This window comes from Miniopterus natalensis, chromosome 8, assembly GCF_054644295.1.
Source record: "Miniopterus natalensis isolate mMinNat1 chromosome 8, mMinNat1.hap1, whole genome shotgun sequence".
NCBI classification, from domain to species: Eukaryota; Metazoa; Chordata; class Mammalia; order Chiroptera; family Miniopteridae; genus Miniopterus; species Miniopterus natalensis.
Window position 1 is genome coordinate 43,029,079 of NC_142088.1, and position 13,069 is coordinate 43,042,147.

The following is a 13,069-nucleotide window of genomic DNA, read 5'->3' on the forward strand; positions in this document are numbered from 1 at the left end:
GTCCTTCATCTCCACTGGTCTCCTGAGAACATTCTCGTCAATGCCACCATTGACCTCCGTTTTGCTAAACCTTATGGTCTTGTTCAAATGTGCCCTTTTCAGAGAACTACTCCTCACTGTCACTCTTTATCATTCTACCCGGTTGTATTTCCATAGCATTTTTTCTGTGTGACATTTATTTTAATGTCTGTCCTTTCACTCTTCCAAGTAAAATGGAAGTTCCATGAGAGTAGGGACTTTATTCATCCCTTTATCTCTAGTATCTAGCACTCCTAAAGGTATGCAATAGTTATTTGTTGAATGAAATATATTTTTAAAAAAGCTATAGGAGTTTCTACTTCACCTGTCAGGCACATTTCTAGTTTAGGTCTAAAATCAGGTCAGTGTGGATAGAGACCAAAAGGGATTTGAGAGTTAAGACCCAGTAGTTCAAAGAGGGCAGAGTAAGGAAAACTAGACAACCCAATCTTTCTATTTTTTGACCTCAGTTTCCTGAAAGCTACTCAGACTGAACTTGATGTCAGTCCAATTCTACTAGCCCTTCAAATGACTATATTTGCTTTCTCTTTCCAAGGTGCTGAATGGCTATTTCTGTTTTTATAAATCTTATTATGTATATGCTTTCTGTTGAAAGTAAGTTCAAAATATTTTTTGGAATAAGCAGAAAATGCCTCTGTGTTGTTCTCTTGTATATTATTGCACTCCTTAGGTGTCAGTCCGTGGTGGCAGTCAGGCCAGGGGCTTGAATTTGGCTGGGGCAGTGATGGGGTGTTGGGTGGGGAGGCGGGTCTCCTGCTGCTTTGTGGTATGGTGTTTTTTTGTTTTTGTTTTTGGTATTGACTCTCTTTTTTGTTCTGGCGCTCCAAAAGAAACCTTTATTTCCTAGGATAGGGTTTCCTGGAATTCCTAGATTACACCAGGTTGAAGTCTTTAGTAGAGCATGCCATAACTTGTTGAAATCTAGTTGGCCTCACTTCTCCAGACTTCCCAAGGTGTAATGGGAAACTAAATGGAAGAAATAAAACTCTTTTCCTGCTTAGGTTACTTCTCTTACTTTTCATACTATCTTGGAAGGTTTTCTGTTTACTTTCCTTTGATTTCATTCTTCTGTAATGTTTTGCTTTTTCTATTACTGTGAAGCTTATTAGCAGTAGCTGCATCTGTTGTAGTGGTTAGTAATATCATTGTGGAGTCAGATTGCCTCCAGAATGAGCTCTGGTTTTCCAAGTAACCACTTGGATGACCTTTTCCAAATTACTTAACCTCAGTGTGCCTCAGAGAGGCACATATATAAAATCTATGAAATATAAATCTTTAAAATGGAAGTAATAATAGTACCTACCTCACAGGGTTGTTACAAGGCTGAAATGAGTTCATACCTATTGAGTGCTTCTAAGTTTCTGGCCACAGTTTTTTTTTTTTTTTAAATATATCTTTATTGATTTCAGAGAGAGGAAAGGAGAGGGAGAGAGAGAGATAGAAGCATCAATGATGAGAGAGTCATTGATCGAGCCCACAACCGGGCATGTGCCCTGACCAGGAATTGAACCCTGATCGACTGGATCCTAGGTCGATGCTCAACCACTGAGCCATGCCTGGCTGGGCTGGCCACAGTTTTCAGTACATGTTATTGAATATTATTATTGTTAGTGCTTACTTAACTTTGTGGGTAGTACTTGCAACGAAGTGCTGGTGGCCAAACTAGTAAACTTTTTCTGGCAAATCATTACTTTGGATTAGCCTGCCTAGTAACTTATAAAGGATGACTTTAGGACCTTGGAAAGTCTGAGGTGTCAGGACAGAACTTGTATCAGTAACTTCTTGTTTTCCTTTAACTCTTGGCTTAAGTTTTATAATCTACCTGTAAGATCCCGTCTTTATCTTTATAATCAATTTATCTTCTTTTCTATGTTCTTTTTGGCCTTTTTGTCAAATTCTGGCAACTGAATGTATTTATAGCCTTCCTGTGAAGATGATAAAGAGTGGTGCCTAACACTTGCACCCTTACTCTGCTGTGAGTGACTTCCATTCTGGGAGGCCGGGGAGGCCCCCACACCACTTCTTGCTCCTTGATTATGTAAACAGAACTACAGCATGGAACTTTCTTGCTTCACACCAAATCATTAGCAGAGAAAAAAATTATTTTAAATCTTCAAACACAACTCTCATGTATATTTAGGGGCAGCTCCCAATTTTGGGGAACAAACCTGTACACATATCATTGGGAATTTGGAGAAAGTAAGGAAGGGAGAGGGAAAAGATGGTGTGAGCAAGGGTGTGCCAGGGTGTTCTCGAATTTCTGTGTCAGGTCAGCTTTAGAGGTCTGGGGCTTAGTGAATAGTTACTTACCAAATCTTTCCGTTAAGACAGAACTTAGGATGAGTTTCTCCAGTGTTCTTGTGTATTAACTCCTCTCATATTACACTTTCCCTCAAAATTCTGCAGGACATTTAAGCTACATGATGGTTTTGCTCCACAGAAAAAACTTTAAAAGGCTAGACTCAGACTTGCCAAACAAGTAAACTAAAAAATAAGATTTTAGATACCCCCCAATCCCAAAGTATTGTGACTTCTTGTTTTCCTGGGGTAGATAGAAACTCATTAATTAACACTTTTAACAATACAAATCTTTAAGGCAAGTAGAATTGGTTCATTTCTTACTTTGCTCAATGTGAACAATTTGGACCTGTTCCCTCTGTGTGGATCTCCAAAGGGGGAAAATCCTTGGAAAAGAGATTTGCAAATATTTTCAGTGTTAAATGGAGTCAGGTAGCTCTGTGCATTCTTTCCTATGGGCGTGCACCTTCAGTTAACTATGCACAGAAGAGACCAGAAGGTGTGCAGGGGTGGAGGCAGGTCCCAAGCTGACAGAGAGATTTGTTATCAGCATGGATGGAGACAAGAAAGCTGTTTGTTCCTCATTCCAAGTGTCAGACCACTGACCTCTGACTATCACCATACTCTCCCTGATGACATCAAGCTGGCCTGTTGTTTGTTGGGGGGATCAACCATGTCAGCAAACTTTTGGTCATGTCAGTGAATACTGTTTTAGCTCTTTCTTTTCAGTTTTATGGCAGTGGTTCCTAAAAAGCAGGAGGGGAGAACAAGAGATCTGCCCAGCATACTTGTCCCAGATCCTTCGTATCTACAATAATCGCTTTAAGAGGTAGTCACAGTCCAAGCCAAAATAAATTTTCCTCCTGACAGATAGCTTATCTATTGCAAAGAGCTAAATTTTCTGAGATTCCTCTCCTGCTTGCAGCTGCTCTTAAAAGGTTAGATAACATACTAACTCTAAGAGTTATCCAGCGCACAAGAGGAAGGGAATTGCTTGCCTGACTCAACTGGCCTCTTGCATCTCTTAAAGGGAGAATTAATAAACAAAGTTGTGTGACCCTTTGAAGGCACATTTGCAATGCATACCATGGCAGTGATAAAAAGACAACAGTAACCCTAAGTGCTAGCTGATTCTTGGACTATTAAGAAATAAAATTCAGAAAAAATTTAAAATTTTAATGTTATTTTAAAATGCCTTCTACTTTAATATATGATTGACTACATGTAACTTTGGTAATTTAGATGTTTAAAGACACTTAATAGACTAGTTTTGAACTTCTAGTTTTGAGACCATTTGGGCTTATTCCTTCACTGTATAAAAAATGGAAAATGATTACTTGAGAGTTCATCTTTTTTAAAAGTTCAACCTGTTAACATGAGGCAAGTTTAATACAGTTTCAGCACAGAATTTTGTGTACTGCTACTGCTTGAAGGAGCCTTTGGGACTGCCCAAGGAAATTATCTAAAGTGTCTATGTCTACGGAACCTCAAATTGGCTTCTTAAATGCAAATTTGAGTTTCAAAGTGGGACTGTGCTGTTTGGTCTTTGAGGTCCTGACAGAGACATACATTTTCCTTAGTTAAGAAGAAATTTGAAGACAACCAGAGTCATTATGAAAACAATCTTTAATGAAAAAAAAGTCAAACCAAGAAAGATCATATTTCTGAGGAGGGTATTAAAAGATCATAAAAGGCAGAATTTCAAAATATTTTTAAAACTTTTAACTAAAAATTCACTTGTGATAACTCAATGACAATATTGAGCATTTCTTGAGCACATTAAGTAAGGACCTAGTTCCTGAGTTGAGGATTCTAAAGTGAGTAAGGCAGGATCCTTGTTCTCACAGGGTTTTATTATGTCATAGGGGAAACATAAACAACAGAGAGAATGAAGCCTATAGTTGGGGATCACAAGAAATACATGTTCCAAGTCTGGGGATGCACAACGGAGAGACTGACAGCATGTTTTTCCTGCAAGGGACATTCTGACTTTTCCATTGCACCCTAGATAACCAGGGTTATGCATCTGGCTAATAGAAGTGAGCTGACTATATGCACATAACATAGCAACAATTTTTGTTCTTGTAGAGCTCATCACTCTTTTCAGAGTGCTTTGCTAGACATTGTCTTTTGAGGTTCTTTGTCCTGTGAAGTAAATTATCTAAATGTATGGATAAGGAGGTGGTGACGTAGAGGGGATAGGCGACTCTGAGTAAGAATCAATAGCTACTGAGTAGTACTCCAGGTCCCAGGTCTCCTGACTTCTAGGCCTCCTTTCTTTCCATGACCCTCCAGCGAAAGAAATGGTCCTTCATCTTCCAAAGCATGTGTACATTAGTTTCCTAGGATGTTATTTGTATTACGTAAAAGAAGGTTCCATTTTGAAATAAGTTAGATCCACTCTCATTCTTCACCTCTGAGCTCACAAGTAAGTCAGTTCTTCAGGGGAGACGTCCCTGGGCTCCCAGACCCCCTACTGTGCACGCTCACAGCTCTCTGTACCTCCCACATCAGCACGTAACCCAGTTTGTAATTAGCTATTTGTGTCATTATTTGATCAATGTCTCTTTCCCTGTCCAACCATAATCTCCATGAAGCCAACTGTAATCTCCATGTCTCTTGTTTACCAATATATGCTCAGCATTTAATGTCTAGCATTTGTTATAGGAATGTCTTAATTTAAGGTTTGTGTACTATTTCTATCCCTTTAGGATACCCAACATGTGAGCAGCTTACTTGTGCCAATGGAGCCTGCTATAACATTAGTCAGAGATGTGATCATAAAGTTGACTGCAGGGACTTCTCCGATGAAGACAACTGCAGTAAGTAACGTGCATGAGATATCCTGAAGCTGGCTTCTGCTGGCCAGTTGTGCATATCCCTTCTCAAGTTCGTGTACAATGAATTCATCGTGGTAACCTGAAGTCAGCCATGGTGGGAGTATTTACATTGTGGGAACTGGCAAACACTCTAAGTCAGGGCCTTTTTGTCCTTGGAGAACTGTTTTTTTAAGCATTTCCCAGCATATTACCGCATAATAAGAATTGCTTTTTACACGTGAGACAGAATCTTCGTATGAGATTAAATGGCTTCATTAGAACTGAAATTCTCTCTTTTCTTTCCCTTGTTAACCTCGTGTCCCAGCTGAAGTATGTTCCCGCCACCAGTTTCAGTGTGGCAGCGGCGAGTGCCTCTCTCATGACTACGTCTGTGACCATATCCCAGACTGTGAAGATGGCAGTGATGAACATTCTTGCAGTACGGTGATTTCCTTATGCCGGTCGTGTTGTTAAGAGTGTTCCCTGCCCCCAACCAATGTATCACTCTTTTCAAACAAAAGGGTCACTCTATCTGATGGCAGATGGAGCCAGAAATTCATTGAGGGCCCATGGCATGAGCCTCAGCAGTGTTACTGAACCTGGGCTCCTTTATCTCCCAAAGATCTGTGTAGAGTTGAAGGGCTGCTGATGGACAGTTTGCATTCTTTCCTTAGGCTACAAGGGTACAGGGTGTGCTGTGTCACCGGACTCTCAGGTTACCCAGGCCTCAGGAATGGCTCTGATGACCTGGAGAGTCGACTGAGAGGAGGGAAAGTCCCTAATACCAATGGTCCTAACTTTCCTCTTTACTTTACAATTCTTACCACATTGAAATTGGAAGGTCGGGAAAGTTTCATTGTGATGTAGGGGGCTTTCTTGGCTTCCACTTTTCCACTCTGATTCTACTCTTCCTTCCATGCTGTTGCGTGCCATGCAAACCATCTCTCTTATTGTTGCCACCTATAGACTAATTTTATTGGAATATGTAGCTTGAAGTCTCTGTGAGAGTGTTTTACTAATTCCAATAAATTTCCAGCTTTTTGTGGTCATTTATTTACTAGAATGTATGATTTTTCTCCACACCCATTTTGATGGGTTAGCACCCATGCCCTAGGGGCCTTTCAGTATTTTCAATATCACCCTAATTTTCTATGAGCCATGCCTGATTTCTTTTCTGGGACCTGGGCTTATTTCAGAGACCTTATTAAAGAGAATGTGACATCATGGAGAGGGTGACTGAGAGTCATTTGGCCCTAAATAGCAGCGACAGTGCTTATGGTAAAGTAGGAGAATGTTGGACGTCGGCATGTCTGTAGCGTCTTTATCAGCCCGCATTCTCTGTTGTGTCAACCTATAGCATACTATCTTATTTTTAAAAAAATGTATCTTTACTGATTTCAGAGAGAGGAAGGGAGAGGGAGAGAGAAACATTAATGGTAAGAGAGTCATTGATCAGCTGCCTCTTACCTCCCGCATGCCCCCCACTGGGGATCGAGCCTGAAAACCACAACCCGGGCATGTGCCCTGACTGGGAATTGGACTGCTATCTCCTGGATCCTAGGTCAATGCTCAACTGCTGAGCCACACCAGCCCACCCATACTGTCTTATTTATCATCTTGAGAAACATAGACCAGCACCTGAGTTCATCTCCTGGGCCCAGAGCTGCTCTTTCCTTCCTCTCTTCCTCCGTGTTTTCCTTTTTGTCAAGATGCTTGAGGGACTCAGCTGGTGCAGACGGTTCAGGTGCAGGGGCCCTGTTGGGGCAGTGGGGCGGGCGCCCCGGGGTCCCCGAGGGCTCTGTGTCTTTGGAGTGCAGCTGTGCTTTGTTTCCAGACTACGCGACCTGCAGAGGCAATCAGTTCACGTGCCCCAATGGCCACTGCATTAATCAAAACTGGGTCTGTGATGGAGAAGACGACTGCACAGATAATGGAGATGAAGATGGATGTGGTAAGGGATTCTGAATGAAAAGCATTTTCTTTAAGTGTTTTCCTGAATTTGTTTTTTCTGCTTTTTTTGTTAGACATGATCTGTGTGTCCAGCAAGCCTCAGGATTGTCCGGGATTTAAGGGATTCGTGGGAGGGGAAGAAGGTGACTCCACTAGCTTTTCCTAAAAAGAGCCAGAACTCCAATACAGCAAAAATTATAATTTCCTCCCTTCAATTATTAAGGCAAAATAGGTAGGGTAGCCTCTCCCCTTTTGGTAGCTCACTGTTCCCCTGTAAGGCTGCTTATTTTACTAGATTTATCTATAGCAAAGAAATAGGATGGGGAAGGAGAGAAAAGAGGGGAGAATGTGATTTGTCTTAGATCTAACCTTTAAAAATGACTTGAATCTTGGTAAAAGTTCAGTTCAGTTTTGTTTTTTCCCCCCAAATTCTGACTTCCAAATAACGAGTGACTGATATCCAGTGGTAGAGAAGCCACAGAGGGAACATGAGACATGGAGCTAGAGGCTGGTATTTGCAGGAGGGGCTGCTGTCCAGAGAAGCATTTAAAGGTTCTATGAGAAGGAAAATGCCGATAACTGTCACCCTCTTCACTCTCAGCACCTCTAATAATTCAGAAGGTGTTAACACCCACACCACAGAGCAAGTTACTCCTGCTGCTTCAGCCCCAGGTATAAGAAGAGTGGTGCTTATTCTGGGCAGTCCATTGGTGTCACATTTCAGTGCTCCAACAAGTAGTCTTCCTGCCTTTGAGTTATAGTTTTTCTTACACTGTTGACTTTTCACTCAGGAAACAAAGCAAATAACCAAAAAAGACAAACAGGGGAACAAAATAAAAACTCAGGAATCCAGGTGTTACTTCAGTAGCCCTACCTCTGTAATTCGTAATTTAAGTAACCGAATCTTCTTCTAGGGATTATTCATCTAATTTGTTGATAATTCAGACCCATATCTGCATCTTACTTCTATAACCCGGTGGGGGGCTGCCTCCCCCAGAAAGAGTGAAACTTAACTCTTCCTTAGAAGCTCAATAAAAGTCCACTGTTAGAGTTAGAAACTACTAGTTTATTGTAAAATATAAGTCATTTGTAGGCTTCTACCTGATCTACATTCTCTCTTAACCATGGGTTAAGAAAGAGCTGGCTCCACTTCTCATGTGGCTGTCACTTTCTCTCCCCTCCCACAGAAAGCAGCCCTCATCATTTTCATCAATGCTACCCAGGTGAATGGGCTTGTCCAAAGTCTGGAAAATGCATCCCAATTACAAAAGTCTGTGATGGAACTTTCGATTGTCCATCAGGAGAAGATGAAGGCAATGCCACTGTACAACGACATTGTGGTGAGTATGGAAACTTATCTGGGTATCTTTCAGATAAATATGCTTCTTTTCTTTTATAACAGAATCCCAAATATAGAGATTATCCATTGGTGTCTATGTAACGAACTATCCCAATATGTAGCAGCTTAAACCAGCAAATCTTTATTATTTCTCACAGTTCTGTGGGTTAGCTGGGTAGTTCTGACCTAGACCCGCTCACTTCCCTGCTAGGATGTTGAGATAAAAGCTCTGGCTAGTCCAGGCTTGTTTACATGGTAGTTGAAAAGGCAAACCCTAGTGCACAAGCTCTTTGAAGCTTCTGCACATGTCATGTCTTTGCTAAATGTCTTATTGGCCAAAGCAAGTTACTTGGTTAAGTACAGATTGAATGGATTGAAGAAATAGGCTCTATCTCTTGATGTGTGTGTGTGTGTGTGTGTGTGTGTAGGCGGGGGGTACTTCAAATATTTGTGGCTTTTTTCCTCCTTCTACCTACAAAGAATAATTTTAATGGCAATTTAGATGAATCTAAAGGAGATTTTATTCCCTTGCTTATAATTGTGGAAAATGTCTTGCCTGGTTATACTCAAAAAGGAAGTTTTTGCTTCCTGGGATATACACCTTGAGTTAGTTTTTTCTTTTCTTCTTTTTCTGTGGATGTAGAATATTCACCCCACCATCAACCCATCAACATTGTGGACAGCTGACTGTCCTGTAAGAGAATAACAATTTATGACCTTGATTTCATCAGTGGTACACTTGAAATTATCTAGTACTTGCCTGCAAGTGACTATATACCTGTAACCCTAAGGTCTTTTTTTGTTTTTTCTTGAAAAAACTTGTGATATTTATATATATGCAAAGACTTACATGGCATTCTTTCCCCCCACCATTTCATTTAGGAGCCCTTTTTGAAAAGCTTTAAAAATCAACAAGAGATATATAGTCCTAGTGCAAAATAAAAATAAATAGTACAAAACAAAATACAAAATAGAAAATAAAATTGACACAGAAAAAAAAATAGCCACCTGAAATTCTATCCCTTGAAGCTAGCAATAGTTAATGTTTTTGGTGTTATTTTCAATTCGGCCACTTGGGAGTTCTTGACCCCTTTTATTATGTAGACTTGTCCATAGTTATAACTTTAAAAATAACTTTTAAAAAATATGAATTGAACTTTTGTACCATAATATTGTAGTAAGGCTTGAATGGTGACAAATTTTCTGCACATGAAAAAAATAGCACTTACTTTATAGGTAAATGAGTCTTTTTTTTTTTTTTTTTTTGGTACATGAGTCTTGTTCAGAGATGACCATTAATTTATTTTTAATTTTAATTTTAATTTACTTTTTTCCATCACCATGAGATGACCATTCATTTAACAAAGTGTTTTCCTCTGTTTAGATGTGACTTTGTGTCCTTTATTGGGCTGTGAGTATCAATGCCACATTGCACCATATGGAGGGGCGTGTTATTGTCCTCCAGGTTATGTCGTCGACCAAAATAACACCCGTAAATGTGTCGGTAAGTGACAGGTGGGAGCACTTGGTCTTTCATCACAGTGCTTAGCACACTGATGGGGTCTATGATCTTTGACAAAGAGGAGTTTGTGCTTGTGATGGGTCCATATAACAAAGGGCAGCATAATCCTCACAGAAAACCTGGATAATATGGAGTTTTAACTGAGAAGTTTTTGTGAGGTGCACAAGGCAAAACTGGTTCTGTGATGAGTGAGTTGACTGGCTGCATGGATACCTGTCTACTACCTGATGATGGAGACAGTCTTTTGTGTGTGTTTTTTTTAAGAATTTGGATGCAAGGTTGGTATGGCCATACTGGTTGTTAAATACTGAAATACTTCCATGTGGTTGGTATGTAGCTGTTGCTTTCAGCCCCATAATGTACCCTGCCCTGCTCCCCTGGCCTCTTCCTCAGTATGCTCAAACCTCCCCTGAGTCCAGCAACTAAAGAGCGGTGCACAGCAGAAGATCACTAGGTCACTGCTCCACTGACCACACTGGTCCATGCTGTGCTGGTTGGTAATCCCATTGATTACCTTTGATTTACCTTTACTTGAAGCTAACATTCAAGAACAAACTCTATCATGCGGCTCCCAGCTAATGGCTGGCGGTGAACTAGGCACAAGTGCACCAAATATTGTCCGCATCTGTCCTGTCTGAATTATAAGAATGCTTTCTTCCACTGGGCAATATTTGAATCTGATGTGAGCCAGCTGTGATTAGGACAGGGTCTTATGATGGGAGAAGTAAACATGGCCAAGTATCATTGTTTTTGAGTTTTTTAGGATTTAAACATGAATTTTTAATGCTCTGATTTCTTTTTCCTTCTTTCTAATTTTTGATATGTGAACAACAAATGTAGTAGTAGAAAGTGACCACAAAGGTTTAACAGAAAACTGTTTTCTGGTGTTGGAAAAAGGCATCTGTAATGATTCATTAAAATTCATTTTCCCAGGACATTTGTGTTCCTTTGATATTCCTTAGAAATTTGAGATTCTTTAGGACTTTCTGGATATAAACAAACATGGCATACATGAGAAATAGTTTTATAGAAGTGTCTCTTCTGAAATAATTTTGAAAATGTTAATATAATTTTGCGAAAAGACTGAATTTGAATACATCCAATGAAGTTGTTCAGTCTTCAGTCTGAGCTCATGGCTGCAAACTTAGTTATACTTTCATAATTATGGTTGATCTTAATAACTACTCATAGCTAGAAAAACTTTAAAAAATATGTCTTTATTGATTTCAGAGAGAGGAAGTGAGAGAGACAGAAACATCAATGATGAGAGTCATTGATCAGCTGCCTCCTCCATGCCCCCTACTGGGGATTTAGCCCATAACCCTGGTGCCCTGACTGGGAATCGAACTTCGACCTCCTAGATCATAAGTTGATGCTCAACAGCTGAGCCACACCTGCCAGGCTGGAAAAACTTTTTTTTTTTTAAATATATCTTTATTGATTTCAGAGAGAGGAAAGGAGAGGGAGAGAGAGAGATAGAAACATCAACGATGAGAGACTCATTGATCAGCTGCAGCCCGCAACCCGGGCATGTGCCCTGACCGGGAATTGAACCCTGATCGCCTGGATCCTAGGTCAACGCTCAACCGCTGGGCCATGCCTGGCCGGGCTAGAAAAACTTTTAAAGCCAAATAAAGTCTTGTTTAACAAATTAATCTGGAAATCTTGAGAAAGTCTATTTCTCAGTGTTATTGAGAACTGTAATAATGGGGCTAATTTACCTGTCATATGCCAAGAAACACGGGATTTTTTTGTCCTATAAAACAATCCAATTGGGGTTGTCCTTGTGGTGTTCCAAGTAGGGAATTTTAGGTTTCTGATATCAGGGGCCATGTCCCAAAGTTTGCCCAGGATTTGATTGCTCCTCTTAACTATATTCAATGAGGCATTTTAAGATCAAGTGCTTTATGTAAGTCAGTGCGAGAGATCCTAAAGACTTAGAGAGAATGGAATTATTTAAGAAAGTATGCAAATTTCTAACAATTAAAAAAAAATTTATAAATAAAACATTATGATCTGTAAAACTCATTTTGTGTTTGGTCATTGTCACTCTCATTACATCGTGGATGCATTTAAGAAATTTAAAAATATTTTCCACAGGAATGTCCTCCTTTGTTGGGTGGCTTACTGACTTTGGAACCCCTGCTTGTGCTCCTTGGCATTGCTGTGAGGTCAGCTCATTGTGGGTAGAGGCTGCTCCTTTGTCTTTGGCAAATGTCAGCTTCTCTACCTCCCATTTACTGCCACCCAGCTGCCAATCCGACTTCTAGTCTTTCAGTTGTCCAGGCATTGCCTCTTTCTCTTAGTAGAAAAGGAATTCCAATAGAAATACCAGAAGCCACATTCTCAGTATTACATCAGCTTCAATTTCCAAAGAGGAGTTGGGGCTGGATCTCCTTGCAGTTGGAAATTGATGGGCCTTATGTCTTTTCAGTAAAAGTGATTTACTCTTTCAGAATCCTTAGCTCAGTCTTGTGATTCCCACAAGATCCTTAGTCTTTTTTTTTGTTTTTTTTCCACCCTCAAGTCCAGATAGCACATTTTCCAACATCTTTCCCAATATCTAAGTCTGTGTTGAGCTTTGGGTTATATTTCCAACCATCTAGGGCTTCTCATATACCAGAGGTCTAGGCCACTTAATTTTTTTTGAATCCATAAAGAAATGAAAAACTGTCATAACAGACTTTTTACATTGAACCTATTAGTGAATGTAATACAGAAATTGCAATATTATGCACAAGGTAATTTCAGGATTTATAAAAAGCCTTCAGTTCATGGCACACTGGAAGCGGTGTGGTCTGATTCTGGGGCACTGGTTTCAAGTTCCATGGTGAACATCTTTCAGTTCCTTCAGTATGTGCCTGGGCACTTTAGTACAGATAACCTCATTTGGAGATCAGCTCAGAAGTCTACATTTTAGGGTCTTTGTGAATATGAGGCCCCTGCCACCTGCAGAGACCTTTTCTGAGACCTTCCTTGTCCTCCTAGAATGTATCTGTTGCCCATGAGTTTTGAAGCTGAGTTAACATTTATTTCAAAGAAGACTATATGTTGCTCTCTTTGTAAAGAGAACTCATTAGTGTCAATGCACGACATTATGAA

At 40.1% G+C, this 13,069-nt stretch overlaps 1 protein-coding gene across 1 annotated transcript in view; it reads left to right on the forward strand.

Moving 5' to 3' along the window:
* The window catches only part of LRP2 (LDL receptor related protein 2), a 181,232-nt gene that overhangs the window by 45,272 nt on the left and 122,891 nt on the right, over window positions 1-13,069 (forward strand). The window contains exons 5-9 of the mRNA XM_087819423.1: window positions 5,049-5,159; window positions 5,482-5,595; window positions 6,991-7,107; window positions 8,294-8,446; window positions 9,830-9,949. Of these exons, the coding sequence (XP_087675549.1) occupies window positions 5,049-5,159; window positions 5,482-5,595; window positions 6,991-7,107; window positions 8,294-8,446; window positions 9,830-9,949 (615 nt within the window). The remainder of the gene's footprint in view (window positions 1-5,048; window positions 5,160-5,481; window positions 5,596-6,990; window positions 7,108-8,293; window positions 8,447-9,829; window positions 9,950-13,069) is intronic.